This window comes from Barbus barbus, assembly GCF_936440315.1.
Source record: "Barbus barbus genome assembly, chromosome: 25".
Classification (NCBI taxonomy): Eukaryota; Metazoa; Chordata; class Actinopteri; order Cypriniformes; family Cyprinidae; genus Barbus; species Barbus barbus.
In genome coordinates, this window is record NC_136753.1 from 1,402,531 (window position 1) to 1,416,283 (window position 13,753).

The window sequence follows — 13,753 nt, forward strand, 5'->3', positions numbered from 1 at the left end:
TGCAGTTTGGTGTTCCCCAGGGTTCAGTTTTGAGTCCCCTACTTTTTTAGCATGTACATTTTTCCCCTTGGGCAATTTTTAAGATCCCTCTGTCTTAAGGATCATTTTTACGCAGATGACACTCAGATTTACATTCACTCATAATCTGGTGATAATTCGGCTGTTGCCTTTCTTGAACATTGCATATCGGAGGTAAAAATATGGATGTCACAAAATTTTCTTTGTCTCAACAGTGACAAGACTGAGGATATGCTGATTGGTTCACTCCACCAAATACGTAAAGCTGGCACTTTAACCTTAAAGATGAATGGTTCTGTTGTGGAGTTTCAAACTAAATAAAAACAATTCTGGGGGTAATATTTGATTCAAACTTGACATTTGTTCCTCATGTCCAGAACACAGTTAAAGTATCTCTTTTTTCACCTCAGAAACATTGCAAGATTGCGCCCCATGTTATCTTTCTCTGTGGTCGAAAGATTGATCAATACGTTTGTCTTTTCTCGAATCGAGTACTGTAATGCTCTGCTCACTGGGGTCTCTAAATCAACTTTAAACAAATTGTAGTATCTTCAAAATGCAGCTTCCAGAATCCTGACAAGGTACAGGACAAGTGAGCACATCACTCCAATCTTGGAGTCCTTGCACTGGCTTCAGGTCAGGTTTCGCATAGATTTAAAAATTCTCGTGCTTGCCTACAGGGCCCTGCATGGTTTAGCACCAGAATATCTGACTGAACTTTTGACTGTCTACACCCCAAGGCATAATCTCCGCTCTTCTGATTCCTCCAACTCGCTCTATGGGTGACCGGGCTTTTTCTTCTGTGGCGCCAAAACTCTGGAATTCTCTCCTTTCTGAAATTAGACAGGCTGAATCTTTCTTTTAGTGTTTTTAAATCCTCTCAAAACTTTTTTTTCCGGTTAGCATATATGTGAATTTTCATTGAATTCATGAATATTCTTGTAATTTTCTTTTGTACTCTTGTATGTATCTTTGTTACTTCTTATTTGTATTTATATGTAAAGCGCTTTGAGATGTTAAAATATATTATTATTATTATTAGTGTACTTCAAGTGTGTTAATGATTAGTTAACTTGAAGTGTGCTATTTTGGAACAACTATTTTTGTTCTAAGTATATTTTAGGTGTAATTAAGGTATAACTTTAAATGTATTTAGTGTACTTGTATATGCTAAATTGGAACAACTTCAAGTATACTTAATACACTTTAAGTGTATGCCTAATTATATGCTTGATTAGTGATATTAAAGTGTACTTTTTTGTATCACAAGTATGTTACAAATTAATTATGAGTGTCTTTGAAACACATTATTTTTGAGTAAAAAGTTGCTCCTTTTTCCCCAATGCTGAATCCACTTTTCAAGGTCATTACAGTAAATAACATGACTTCAATGACAGACAGAGACACATTATTAACAGTTTAAACAGTGTTTAGTTAAACCTCAAATGGCTTTAGTATTGCAAAACATGAAATGCACCAACCATGTTAAAAAAAAAAAAAAACTGAAAAAACAAACATTAAAAAATAATAAATTGTAACAGCAGCAACACACAAACTTCACTTTTTTGCTGAATTGCTCTTTATTACACTTGTGCCTGATGGCCGCTCACACATCAGATGTACTTGTGTGTAAATCTCTGCAAGAACAGCATCTGTAACAAAGTAAAAGATGTCAGAGGGCATGCAGAAGTGTATTATTCAGCATGTGATGCACAGCAGCGCCACCAGAGCTGGGTTCAGTGCTGACAATAGAGAGATTTTTTTTTTGCTTATTTACGTGGAAACTCTTCATAAATGTTGCCAAATAATAAGTCTGCTAAAATATCTTCTTGATGAGCTGACAAACAGATACACATGAACCAACACACAACTACAGGAGGAGCTCTGACATCACTGTAGTTCAGTGAGAGACTCGGAGAAAATGAAAGTGAAACTTAATCTGCAATAATATGGACGCCTGAAAAGATCAAACTATAAACAACAGAATATTGAGTCGATTAAAGACCCTTGTGAACACATCTGCTACTCAGAGGTAAGTGATAGAAATATAAGAGAGATTGTGCTGAACAGGTTTCTGATGGCAGGGGTCTGGTTTAGTAGGGTTTATATCAGACTGGAATGAGTTGAACAGAAGCAGGTTTAAGCGTCAAATACTCAGCTGCTTTAGTTGATTAATTCACTGAAACTGTGTCAGAATTGTATTAACAGTGTGTCATTTGATTGAACAAAGTTCGGTGTTTCTGTCATTTTGCCTCATGACATAAAGACTAAAGAAACAGGAAGTAAATAACCTGCTGAAAAACTGAACAAACCTGCTGCATTAACTATTATGCAATATGTGTTTTAATGATTCATTTTATGCTTGAATAAGTACAATGCTATGAGTAAGTCCTAAACTTTTTTTTTTTTTTTTTTAAATGACGTGTTTAAAACAAAGTTAGATTTGTCTCTCTCAGGGAATTACAACAACTTTCTCAAATATTTTTGTGCACAATTATTAGCCAATTCGATTATAAAGGACGTTTCTTCATTTATCTCAGTGTGAAACAATTAGTAAACAAGAAAAAATAGAAAACAAAATACAAAAATGTAATGATATCTTCCTGTCCTTTCAAAGTATCCAGTATGCTGACTACTTCTTGTATCGCTGTTTGAAGAAAGTGTCTTCCAGAAATTTCCAATAGCTTTGGGAATGCATTTTCAGTCCGTCTGCAACCCAAAAAGGTCCAACTATAGCTCATCGACACTATTAGCAGCTCACAGCATTACACCAGCATCACGTTACTGACGTCTGACTCCAGCTGCTGCTCTGTGTCCATCAAGAGTTACTCTCATTTCACCTGTCCATAAAACCTTTGAAAACTTGCTCTTCATGTATTTCTTGGCCCAATCTAGACGCTTCATCTTGTGATTTTTGTTAAGTGGGGGTCGTGTTTCAGTTTTCTTTTCTTTGAAATTAAAGTGTTTGCCACTTTAAATCACACCTTCCCTTATTAACAATTACACATTTTTTGGAAGTTATACAGGTCCTTTTAAAAAAATTAGCATATTGTGATAAAGTTCATTATTTTCTGTAATGTACTGATAAACATTAGACTTTCATATATTTTAGATTCATTACAACACAACTGAAGTAGTTCAAGCCTTTTATTGTTTTAATATTGATGATTTTGGCATACAGCTCATGAAAACCCAAAATTCCTATCTCAAAAAATTAGCATATTTCATCCGACCAATAAAAGAAAAGTTTTTAATACAAAAAAAGTCAACCTTCAAATAATTATGTTCAGTTATGCACTCAATACTTGGTCGGGAATCCTTTTGCAGAAATGACTGCTTCAATGCGGCGTGGCATGGAGGCAATCAGCCTGTGGCACTGCTGAGGTGTTATGGAGGCCCAGGATGCTTCGATAGCGGCCTTAAGCTCATCCAGAGTGTTGGGTCTTGCGTCTCTCAACTTTCTCTTCACAATATCCCACAGATTCTCTATGGGGTTCAGGTCAGGAGAGTTGGCAGGCCAATTGAGCACCGTAATACCATGGTCAGTAAACCATTTACCAGTGGTTTTGGCACTGTGAGCAGGTGCCAGGTCATGCTGAAAAATGAAATCATCTCCATAAAGCTTTTCAGCAGATGGAAGCATGAAGTGCTCCAAAATCTCCTGATAGCTAGCTGCATTGACCCTGCCCTTGATAAAACACAGTGGACCAACACCAGCAGCTGACATGGCACCCCAGACCATCACTGACTGTGGGTACTTGACACTGGACTTCAGGCATTTTGGCATTTCCCTCTCCCCAGTCTTCCTCCAGACTCTGGCACCTTGATTTCCGAATGACATGCAAAATTTGCTTTCATCCGAAAAAAGTACTTTGGACCACTGAGCAACAGTCCAGTGCTGCTTCTCTGTAGCCCAGGTCAGGCGCTTCTGCCGCTGTTTCTGGTTCAAAAGTGGCTTGACCTGGGGAATGCGGCACCTGTAGCCCATTTCCTGCACACGCCTGTACACGGTGGCTCTGGATGTTTCTACTCCAGACTCAGTCCACTGCTTCCGCAGGTCCCCCAAGGTCTGGAATCGGTCCTTCTCCACAATCTTCCTCAGGGTCCGGTCACCTCTTCTCGTTGTGCTGCGTTTTCTGCCACACTTTTTCCTTCCCACAGACTTCCCACTGAGGTGCCTTGATACAGCACTCTGGGAACAGCCTATTCGTTCAGAAATTTCTTTCTGTGTCTTACCCTCTTGCTTGAGGGTGTCAATGATGGCCTTCTGGACAGCAGTCAGGTCGGCAGTCTTACCCATGATTGCGGTTTTGAGTAATGAACCAGGCTGGGAGTTTTTAAAAGCCTCAGGAATCTTTTGCAGGTGTTTAGAGTTAATTAGTTGATTCAGATGATTAGGTTAATAGCTCGTTTAGAGAACCTTTTCATGAAATGCTAATTTTTTGAGGTTTTCATGAGCTGTATGCCAAAATCATCAATATTAAAACAATAAAAGAACTACTTCAGTTGTGTTGTAATGAATCTAAAATATATGAAAGTCTAATGTTTATCAGTACATTACAGAAAATAATGAACTTTATCACAATATGCTAATTTTTTGAAAAGGACCTGTATATTCTTTGTACTTTCTTTAATCTAAACAGCTCAGATTGTTCAGTGAGTTCATGAGTCTGTGTTTCAAATGAATGATTGTGTTTCTCTCACTATCACTTATAAACAAGCTTTAACTTATTTAATATAAATATTGATTGAGTTGTCATGATCTAATTTGATTTTAATTCTAAAAAAGAGAAAATAACTTTTGCTGTAAAATACAATATTTGTTCTTGAAAAGGTTTGAAGAGATAAAGAACGATGGCAGAATCTTCACCAACATCAACAACAGCAAGAAAAACCAGGAGACGGAGTATTGAACATGATCCTCCATGTAAGTCCATAACCCAGAAAACACCGAGTGTATGAATGACTTTTACTCTCAAATAATGTTTAATATGTACAGCAGATAATTAAATAAGTTCAGCTTAACTCAGTATTTCTTGTCAATATATTTATTAGGTAAGTGGTCATGAAATGAGCTTCACATTAATATTAGGGTTCATTTTACAATAATAACCAGCTGACTGAACATGATCTCTTTATATTTGAGTTTCTTTAGTCAGCACTCTTTGTCTCTAAACACTCTTTACATTCATCCAGCTTCATGAGGTGCATCATGGGATTCTTTATAAACAGTATTGAAGGAGGTCACACTAATAATTAATGTCTCTTTCCAGTAATGTCATCCTCCATTAGTTCACTGACTGAGGAGCTTCAGTGCTCGATATGTCTGGAGGTGTTCACTGATCCAGTCTCGACTCCATGTGGACACAACTTCTGCAAGACCTGTCTGAATAAGTGCTGGAACAACAGCCAGACCTGCAGCTGTCCATACTGTAAAGAAACATTCAAGCAAAGACCTGATCTCAAGATTAATACCACACTCCGAGAGCTCGTAGATCACTGTAAAAAGAAAAGTCCTGAGAAAACAACTGAAGTTCTGTGTGACGTCTGTGAGGAAAGAAAGCTGAAAGCCCTGAAGTCGTGTCTGGTGTGTCAGAGCTCTTACTGTGAAACTCATCTGGAGCCTCATTTGAGAGTGGCAGGTTTGAAGAAACACAAACTGATGGATCCTGTGAGTAATCTGGAGGACTATATATGTCAGAAACACGAGAGACCTCTGGAGCTGTTCTGTAGAGATGATCAGACGTGTGTGTGTTCGTTCTGTACCGTTAAAGACCACAAGAACCACAACACTGTTCCTATAGAAGAGGAGAGTCAAGAGAAGAAGGTAGCAGTTACTGACTAAACTGCTTTTACAAAGCTTATATCATGAAGATTCAAATTTCCTGAGTTTCCTGAGAAGACAGTAAATCTGTGTTATGATAAATGTGTCTGTGTTGTTCTCTCTATAGACTGAACTGATGAAGACACAGAAAGACATGCAGCAGATGATCCAGAACAGAATCAAGAAGATTCAAGAAATCAAACACTCAGCAGAAGTCAGAAAAGTGAGTTAATTTAATTAAAGTTAAATATGTTAGACTCCTGATATACAGACCAGCAGCATCTTCCTGGCCAAGAAAGAACAGCTTTCCTACTGTATACAGTACTAGCAGTAATGTAGCAAGATCAGTGTTTTAGTGACTCTGATCTGTGAGCAGCAAACACTATAATAAATGATAACTAAACTAAGCAAAACACAAACATACACAATGGAGGAAAAAAGAGAGAGAACAAAAAACTGGCAGTATTAAAAATCTGTGAACCACTAGATCAAAATCAATCAAAATCACCTTAATAAAAGGGGTCAAAAATTAGAAACACATTTAAATAGTTGATAAATGGTTACTTGCGCTGGCTTTGTTGCTGAACAAGAGTCCAGATGCGTGTAGAGAATAAAGATTCTTCATGAGTTCATTAGGAGTGAGCTGGAAGATCTCAGCGGGTTCTTCCAAATATCCACAGATTTAAAGGGATAGTTCACCCAAAAATGAAAATTAACCAAAGATTTACTCACCCTCAGGGCATCCTAGGCATGTCTGCCATTCCTCTTCAGATGAACACAGTCGGAGTTATATTCCACATTGTCCTGTCTGTTCCAATCTGTATAATTGCAGTGAATAGTGCCCCTGTTTCTGAATCTGAAAAAAACGTATTCATCATCACAAAACTACTCCACACGGCTCCGGGGTGTTAATAAAGGCCTTCTGAAGCAAAACAATGCATTAGTTTAAGAAAAATATAGATTCTTTAAACTTTATAAACCAAAATGTGCAGCTTCCGGTCTCTCAAGCAGCCGCGTTCATAACAAGGCGGTCGAGTGTATGACGCAGGCGTAGCGAAAGGTGTACCGTAAGATCCGGGGAGAGAGTGCATGACGAACGCAGATGCACAGAGGAGAAAGGAATGAATCTTGGAGAGCGTCTGTCTCAAAGGTATTGAGTCCTGATGGGTTTGGGTAGAGATCTTTTAACCTTCCTCTCTTACACCTAACCCTGCTGGACTGACCAATCCAGAGGTGCACATTTTGAGATGGAAAAGGTTTCTTTGTTTTGTTTGACATCAAAGTACTGCGAGAGCTACAGAGAGCAGACGGCTCCATGCTTTCGAATCGCTCTCACAGTACTTTGATGTCATACAAAGATCGATCAGTTTAGTGCAAAATACCAACACCTGCTTATTTTAGGCAATTTAGAAATCCTGAGCAGAACATGTCCCCGGGAAGAGGCACGTCTGGTCACCTTATAGTACAGTAATATCACAACTCTCCTCAACTAAACACATGATTTGAGAATCAATCAGAGCAAACGGTACAGGATGAAGTTTATTCTTCTGTTGAGGTATTTTAAATCCCCTTAAAAACACTGATGTATGAGCAATAATAACACTGATTCTTGCAACAGGGATTTTACACTGAACTGCTGGAGATGATGGAGGAGCAGCAGAAAGCAGCAGAGAAACAGGAGCAAGAGCTGATTGAAGAGCTGGAGCAGGAGATCACTGAGCTAAAGATGAGAAACACTGAGCTGGAGCAGCTCTCACACACTGAAGATCACCTCCACCTCCTACAGGTCAGTCAACATGATCTCTCTGATCAATGATAATGCAGTATATGACACCATAACACTCCCCATGCTGAAGGATTGCTCCTCTCTCCTGCTGTAGATTCACTCATCCCTGTGCAGCTCTAGAAACACCAGGAACTGGCCTGAGATCAGTATGAAGACTGATGAGAGTCTGGAGACTCTGAGGAGAGCTCTGAACCAACTGAAGGACACTATAGATGACAAACTCACACAAACTGGTACATCAATACATACACTGATCAGATAGAAACATGATGATTTACTCTGTTATTTATATATAACCTGATCTGCTGATGTTTTCTTGTCATGTGTCTCTACAGAGCTGAAGTGGATGCAGCAGTATGCAGGTACAGTGTGCTGTCTGCACTACACTAGTTTACATTCATACACTCACAGCTTCATTACTGCTCTACAATCTGATTAAACAGCCTGCTCTCATGATTATACTAGATATTAATACCTAACATTTACAAGCACAAAACATACATTTTTGACGCGATTGACCTGGGTTCGATCCCGCCTTTTGCCAATCTTTTTTTCTCCCTTTTCAAATCTCGTATCACATCGTAAAAGCATTTATTGTCGATACAAATGAAAGAAATAACCAAAAAGTTGATAATAAAGTATCGGGGAGGGTTAGGGTAGGTGTCGGGAGGGCTTTATTGTACCAATAAGGTGGCTTCCATTTAATAATTTGAATTAAAATGATAAAAAATGTACACTCAATACGTTATTATTGCATACTGTTTTATAATGTAATGCAATACTGAGGTGCAGATAATTGCCACTATTTTGCGACAAGTAGTATAAATATCAGAAAATCCTGCTATTTTCACTTAGTGTAGATAGAATCCATTACTATTTGAATTTAAGAAAATATTAGCGCAATTTCAACTGAGGGGGCCTTTAATCAGTCCGTGCCCAGGGCACCTCTGCTTCATGATGCGTCCCTGGGGGTCTGAAAAGTCGCTAAATTGGCAACATTGCGCGCGCGCTCGCATCATTCAAACACACACCTCAACAGAAACACGGCATGTCGCAATCTGTGACGAATGCAGGCGAGAGCCAATGAGCGTTCGATTGTCCTGCCGTAAAACCTGTCGTTTGAAGCGGCAACATTTGAATTCGTAACGGACGCGTCAGTCAGCGCGGGCTTCTCTGTTTCCGGTCGCTGGACTCGCTGCTCGGGATGAGATGAAGATCGCAGAATAAAGGCTTGGATTTGGGTCTGTTTCTCAATACATAAGAATTATCATGAGATCACGCTGGATTAAATATTAGAAACATCATCATCACAGAATCTGTGTATTGTGAGTTTGATTGATATTCTGTGTTTTCTCAGTGGATGTGACTCTGGATCCTGATACAGCTCAACCTCGTCTCATTCTGTCTGATGATGGAAAACAAGTGAGAGATGGAGACATTAGACAGAAACTCCCAGACAATCCAGAGAGATTTGATCCATGTGCCTGTGTCTTGGGAAAGGAGGGATTCTCCTCAGGGAGATTTTATTTTGAGGTGCAGGTGAAGGGAAAGACTAAATGGGATTTAGGAGTGGCCAGAGAATCCATTCACAGGAAGGGACCGATCTCTTTGAGACCCAGTGATGGATGCTGGACTGTGGCTCTGAGGAATGGAGATAAATATAAAGCCTGTGCTGATTCTCCTGTCTCTCTGTCTCTGAGAGTGAAGCCGCAGCGGGTCGGTGTGTTTGTGGATTATGAGGAGGGTCTGGTCTGCTTTTATGATGCAGAGTCCAGCTCTCATATCTACTCTTTCACTGCTCAGTCTTTCACTGAAAAACTCTATCCATTATTTAACCCATGCAATAATGATGGAGGTGAAAACTCAAGCCCACTGATCATCACACCTGTCAATTATAATAAATAATATACTCCTGAAATGAAATACAATATTAAAATAATCAATGATTTATAAAAATAAATGTTTATAATTACAATTTTGAAAACATTTTGTGCTGCTATTTTTTATCATTTGTTTTTCTATTTCTATAATGTTTCTGCTATAATTACATTTTCTCATGTTCTGTGATATTACTGTAATAAATCAGACGGCAAAACCTTGATATGTATCATAGAACTGTATGATTACTATATTCATATACAACGGTATGTACATAGTACTGTAAGATACATAAAAATAGCATGATATTATGTTCATAGTAGTGTCCAAAAGACATGATCTTACCATAGTACCATGCCACATGTTAACACAACGGCACAATGAGGTACGTTTTACTATAAAAATAGAACAGAATTACTTTTATTCACAAATTTGAACCCTTTAAAAGTTTAAAGAGAAAGTATGTCTGTAACACAGATGGTGTAATATGACTTGCAGCTAAATTCAATATCAGCATGAAATCCAGAATGATCATATTTACTGTTTTAAAGGATATTCATGGGTTTATTATGAGTGTTCAAATCAGCAGTAAATATGCTAATCCTTTTATTCTTGAGAGTAAACAAGTAAATCAATCTTAATTTTATTAATGAATGCAAGCCTTGGCACTCGTTAACCCATCACATGAAATACTATTATACTTATACCTTAATTAGTCTATCTAACCAGCCTAGGACTCACTGCTGATTTTATTTGTCCATTTGAGAAAATGTAATATTTATAGTTAATTTCATTAAGATCCTTATACAGTATATTGATCCCAGAATTAAGATGTTCAATAAATACATTCTGTCTTATTGTAGATTAATTAAACAGCAGGCTCGTGCAGAAGGGGGGGCTTTGGGACTCGAGCCCCTGTCCTTTTCCAAAATTATTCAAAAGTGCCCCTCGAACAAATAGCTATGATATTGTGGTCAATAAAACAAAATGCATTTGAATTCTAATGAACATGACAATTTGTACAAAACAGTAACGACTCGCTCAAAACTCAGAAAACTGTTTATTTTTCCATATCTGTCAATCTGAGGCGTTGCTATGGTTGCGAGCGTTTTCAGAAACCACAGGCTCTAGAGCCATATATTACCATTTCTGATAATTATGCAGCATTATGAAAGTGTCTTATGCTCATCATTATTTGATAAAAAAACTGTAGCCTAATATTGAAAATATTACAATTTAAAAGAATGTTTTTCTATTTTAATATACATTTATACTATTTTAATAAAATATAATTTATTTATGTGATTCTTCAGCATCATTGCTCCAGTCTTCAATCCATGGTCCTTCAGAAATCATTCTAATATACTGATTTATTATCAATTAATAACAGTTGTGCTGCTTATTTTTTATTTTATGTTTAAATTGGAACCTGTGATACTTTTTGGGGTTCATTGATAAATAAAAAGTTAAAAAGAACAGCATTTATTCAAAGTAGAGATGTTTTCTAACAATATCAATCGTTACTATCACCGTTTCTATCAATTTAACAAATCCTTGCTGAATAAAAAAATTAAAAATACTGACTCCAAGCTTTTGAACGGTAGTGTATATCGTTACAAAAGTTATATTTTAAATAAGTAAAAGTTCTTATTTAACTTTTTATTCATCAAAGTATCCTGAAAAAACTATCACAGGTTTTCAACATTGTTAATAATTCAACATTGCATAAAATGCAAAGTAAATTAATAAAGTATATTAAAATGTGATTTGATCAAATAAATGCAGGCTTTATGGCTATAAGTGACTTCTTGCAAAAATATAAAATAGTAATGTATCCCATCTTTTTCCACATTTGAGCCGCTGCCGCTGAGGAGCTCTCTGCACGTCCCTGTGAAACACAGACCTGTGACTCAGACTTAATACAAAAACACTGCCATTCTATTCAAAACACTTTTATACTGATCACTTTATAATTATATGTCTTTAGTAGGTCTTCGCTTTCATTTATAGTATTAAATTGCATATAAACACATGAAACGTTTTCCACTGATAACAGCAGTCACTGAGAGAGAATACAGCCTCTACTGGACACTTCTGGACATGATTCTCATCTACTGGAAACATGTAATGCAAAACTGATTTAAACACCATAAATCACACAAAATGTTAATTATTCCTAATTTTCCATCCCTGGATTTGGGACTTTGAAGTTAATCTAAAACCTTCATCTGACACACAGATCGCATCCACGCAAGTTACTGAACTCGTTCTGTATGATGTTACAGAAAGTTGTTTCACACAGCATGTTGTTTCTCTTGTTCATCTGCTCGTTAACATAAAGACACTCTTGTGCTGGGCTTCTTTACTAGAATGCATTACAGTATATCGGTGGAACAAACCAACGACACAAACTGTGGGGGGAACCTTCTTCTTCTTCTTTTAGTTTAATGGTGGATTGCAAACCAGCTTTTACAGGTGCATACCGCCACCTGCTGTACAGGAGTGTGTCACATCAGGGCTTTATGTACTTTAGATAAAAAAAATAACATATATTCTTAATTTCTGTTCTTTCACTTTCCCCTATCTTCCCCTTTTCCTCCCTTCATTCTCGCTTTCCTTTTCTTCCTCTTTATTTACTTTCCTTTTGAATTATAACCTACCTATATTTTCTCATCTAACCCTGTATTTCTTATAAAAAGTCATATTTATCAGAAACACATTTTGTCATTAAATACAAAGTTGACTTTAACCCTGTGTGTCCAAGTCTTAACTTTGCAAGAATCACTTCCTCTTTTCTACACTTCCCTTTAAATGTTTCCACCGTGATTGATTTGTGTATGTTATAATAGCGTCTCCCTTTATTATGTAATTAAATGAATATGTGGACATCAAAACGTGTAAACTTAGAGTGAGGGTTTGAGCTTTTATTTGGGAATCGTGATGTATTCTCCTGTTTGTGTAGATTTATAAATGATTTACCTTCTGATGAAAATCTGATGAAATGGCGCACGTTGTGTTCCCAGATGAACGGTAATAAAGCCAAACTCACAACAACATGCAGAGATGAGTTTGAGACGCTCCACATGTAAATGATAACAGTTTCTGTGGAGCTACTGTGAACGGAGCCGAAGTGTCATCTAAGCACATATCAACATCTATATTAGTCCACGTTCAGCTAAGTAACACATTCACAAATCAGATAAAACAAACCAATAACACATTTAATTCATGGGGATGAACACAGAAACTAGCCTCGTTATGAAGCCTCTTATTAAATGGATGTAAACTTCTCTATAGTCTCTTAAGACTGGAATACATGATTTCTGTCCTGATTCTCCACAGATTTACAGGCTGGAGAAGCTGATGCTAGTTACCAAAGATCAGAGCCAGTCTGCAGATCTGAGTCGACAGAATCCATAGAAACTCGATGAACTTAAAGTGACAACCATCAGTTAATATTTAAAGTGTGTTTCTGAAGTATTTACAAAGACGTTCAATGTAGAAGAGCTTAAATAAATAGTCTAGGTCATGTATTAAGTTTGTACATATTTTAATATGAACTATTATTAATAATATGTATGAAATGATACTTTTTCTTATTGATGTCACACTGAAGCTGTGATTTTTATAGTAGTGCACCCTTTAAGCTCACCTTACAATAATATGAAATCTTTCAAAATAACAGCAGTATAAAACCACAGACCAGCAATAAACTGTATATTTATAATATTATGGATGTAAAAGTACAAGCCAGTTATGTCTGTGGAGTAATATATTAGCGTAGCATACGATCTTATCCAGCTAGTCAGCTAACTGTGTTCTGGAGAATCTGCGTTATGTTGCTAAAACTATGTTTTGGATCTAATGTAATTATTTCACACATCCATGTTCCAGGTTATAATATACAAAAGTCTGAACATTAATCTCTTCATTTTACAGTAAGTAGTGACACTTACCCAAAATAAAGGCTTAAACATCTAAAAAAGGTACATTTATCTCCTCTTTTGGTGAAAGTTTTTAGACAGATTTCTAAATGGCCTCGAGACACAGTGAACACATGGAGACTCATATCTCAGCGTGTGATGATCTGATTGACTTGAAATTACAGGAGGTATACACTAACAAACACATCCATCGGTTAAGACATCAAGTAGGATAATTATTTTTTCTTTTTATAATCTGAGCTCAAAAATGGAAGTGTGTTTAATAGGTACGTTTACCCAGAGGAAGGAAGCGGAGACGCGTCG

General features: G+C 37.1%; 3 protein-coding genes across 3 annotated transcripts in view; all 3 read left to right on the plus strand.

Moving 5' to 3' along the window:
* Nucleotides 1-1,970: 1,970 nt before the first annotated feature.
* Nucleotides 1,971-13,753, plus strand: part of LOC306844765 (uncharacterized protein) — a 36,778-nt gene continuing 24,995 nt past the window's right edge. Inside the window, exons 1-2 of the mRNA XM_079377145.1 lie at nucleotides 1,971-2,050; nucleotides 4,853-4,945. Coding sequence (XP_079233271.1) covers nucleotides 4,873-4,945 — 73 coding nt within the window. The 5' untranslated portion in view covers nucleotides 1,971-2,050; nucleotides 4,853-4,872. The remainder of the gene's footprint in view (nucleotides 2,051-4,852; nucleotides 4,946-13,753) is intronic.
* LOC306845446 (E3 ubiquitin-protein ligase TRIM39-like) overlaps nucleotides 2,002-13,753 on the plus strand; it is a 65,659-nt gene continuing 53,907 nt past the window's right edge. Inside the window, exon 1 of the mRNA XM_079378259.1 lies at nucleotides 2,002-2,050. The gene's annotated coding sequence lies outside the window, so the exon portion shown is untranslated. The remainder of the gene's footprint in view (nucleotides 2,051-13,753) is intronic.
* On the plus strand, nucleotides 7,857-9,664 carry LOC306845448 (E3 ubiquitin-protein ligase TRIM39-like). Its single transcript, XM_079378265.1, has 2 exons — nucleotides 7,857-7,990; nucleotides 8,986-9,664. Exons 1-2 carry the CDS (start codon nucleotides 7,975-7,977, stop codon nucleotides 9,531-9,533), a joined length of 564 nt encoding a protein of 187 aa, XP_079234391.1. The 5' UTR covers nucleotides 7,857-7,974; the 3' UTR covers nucleotides 9,534-9,664.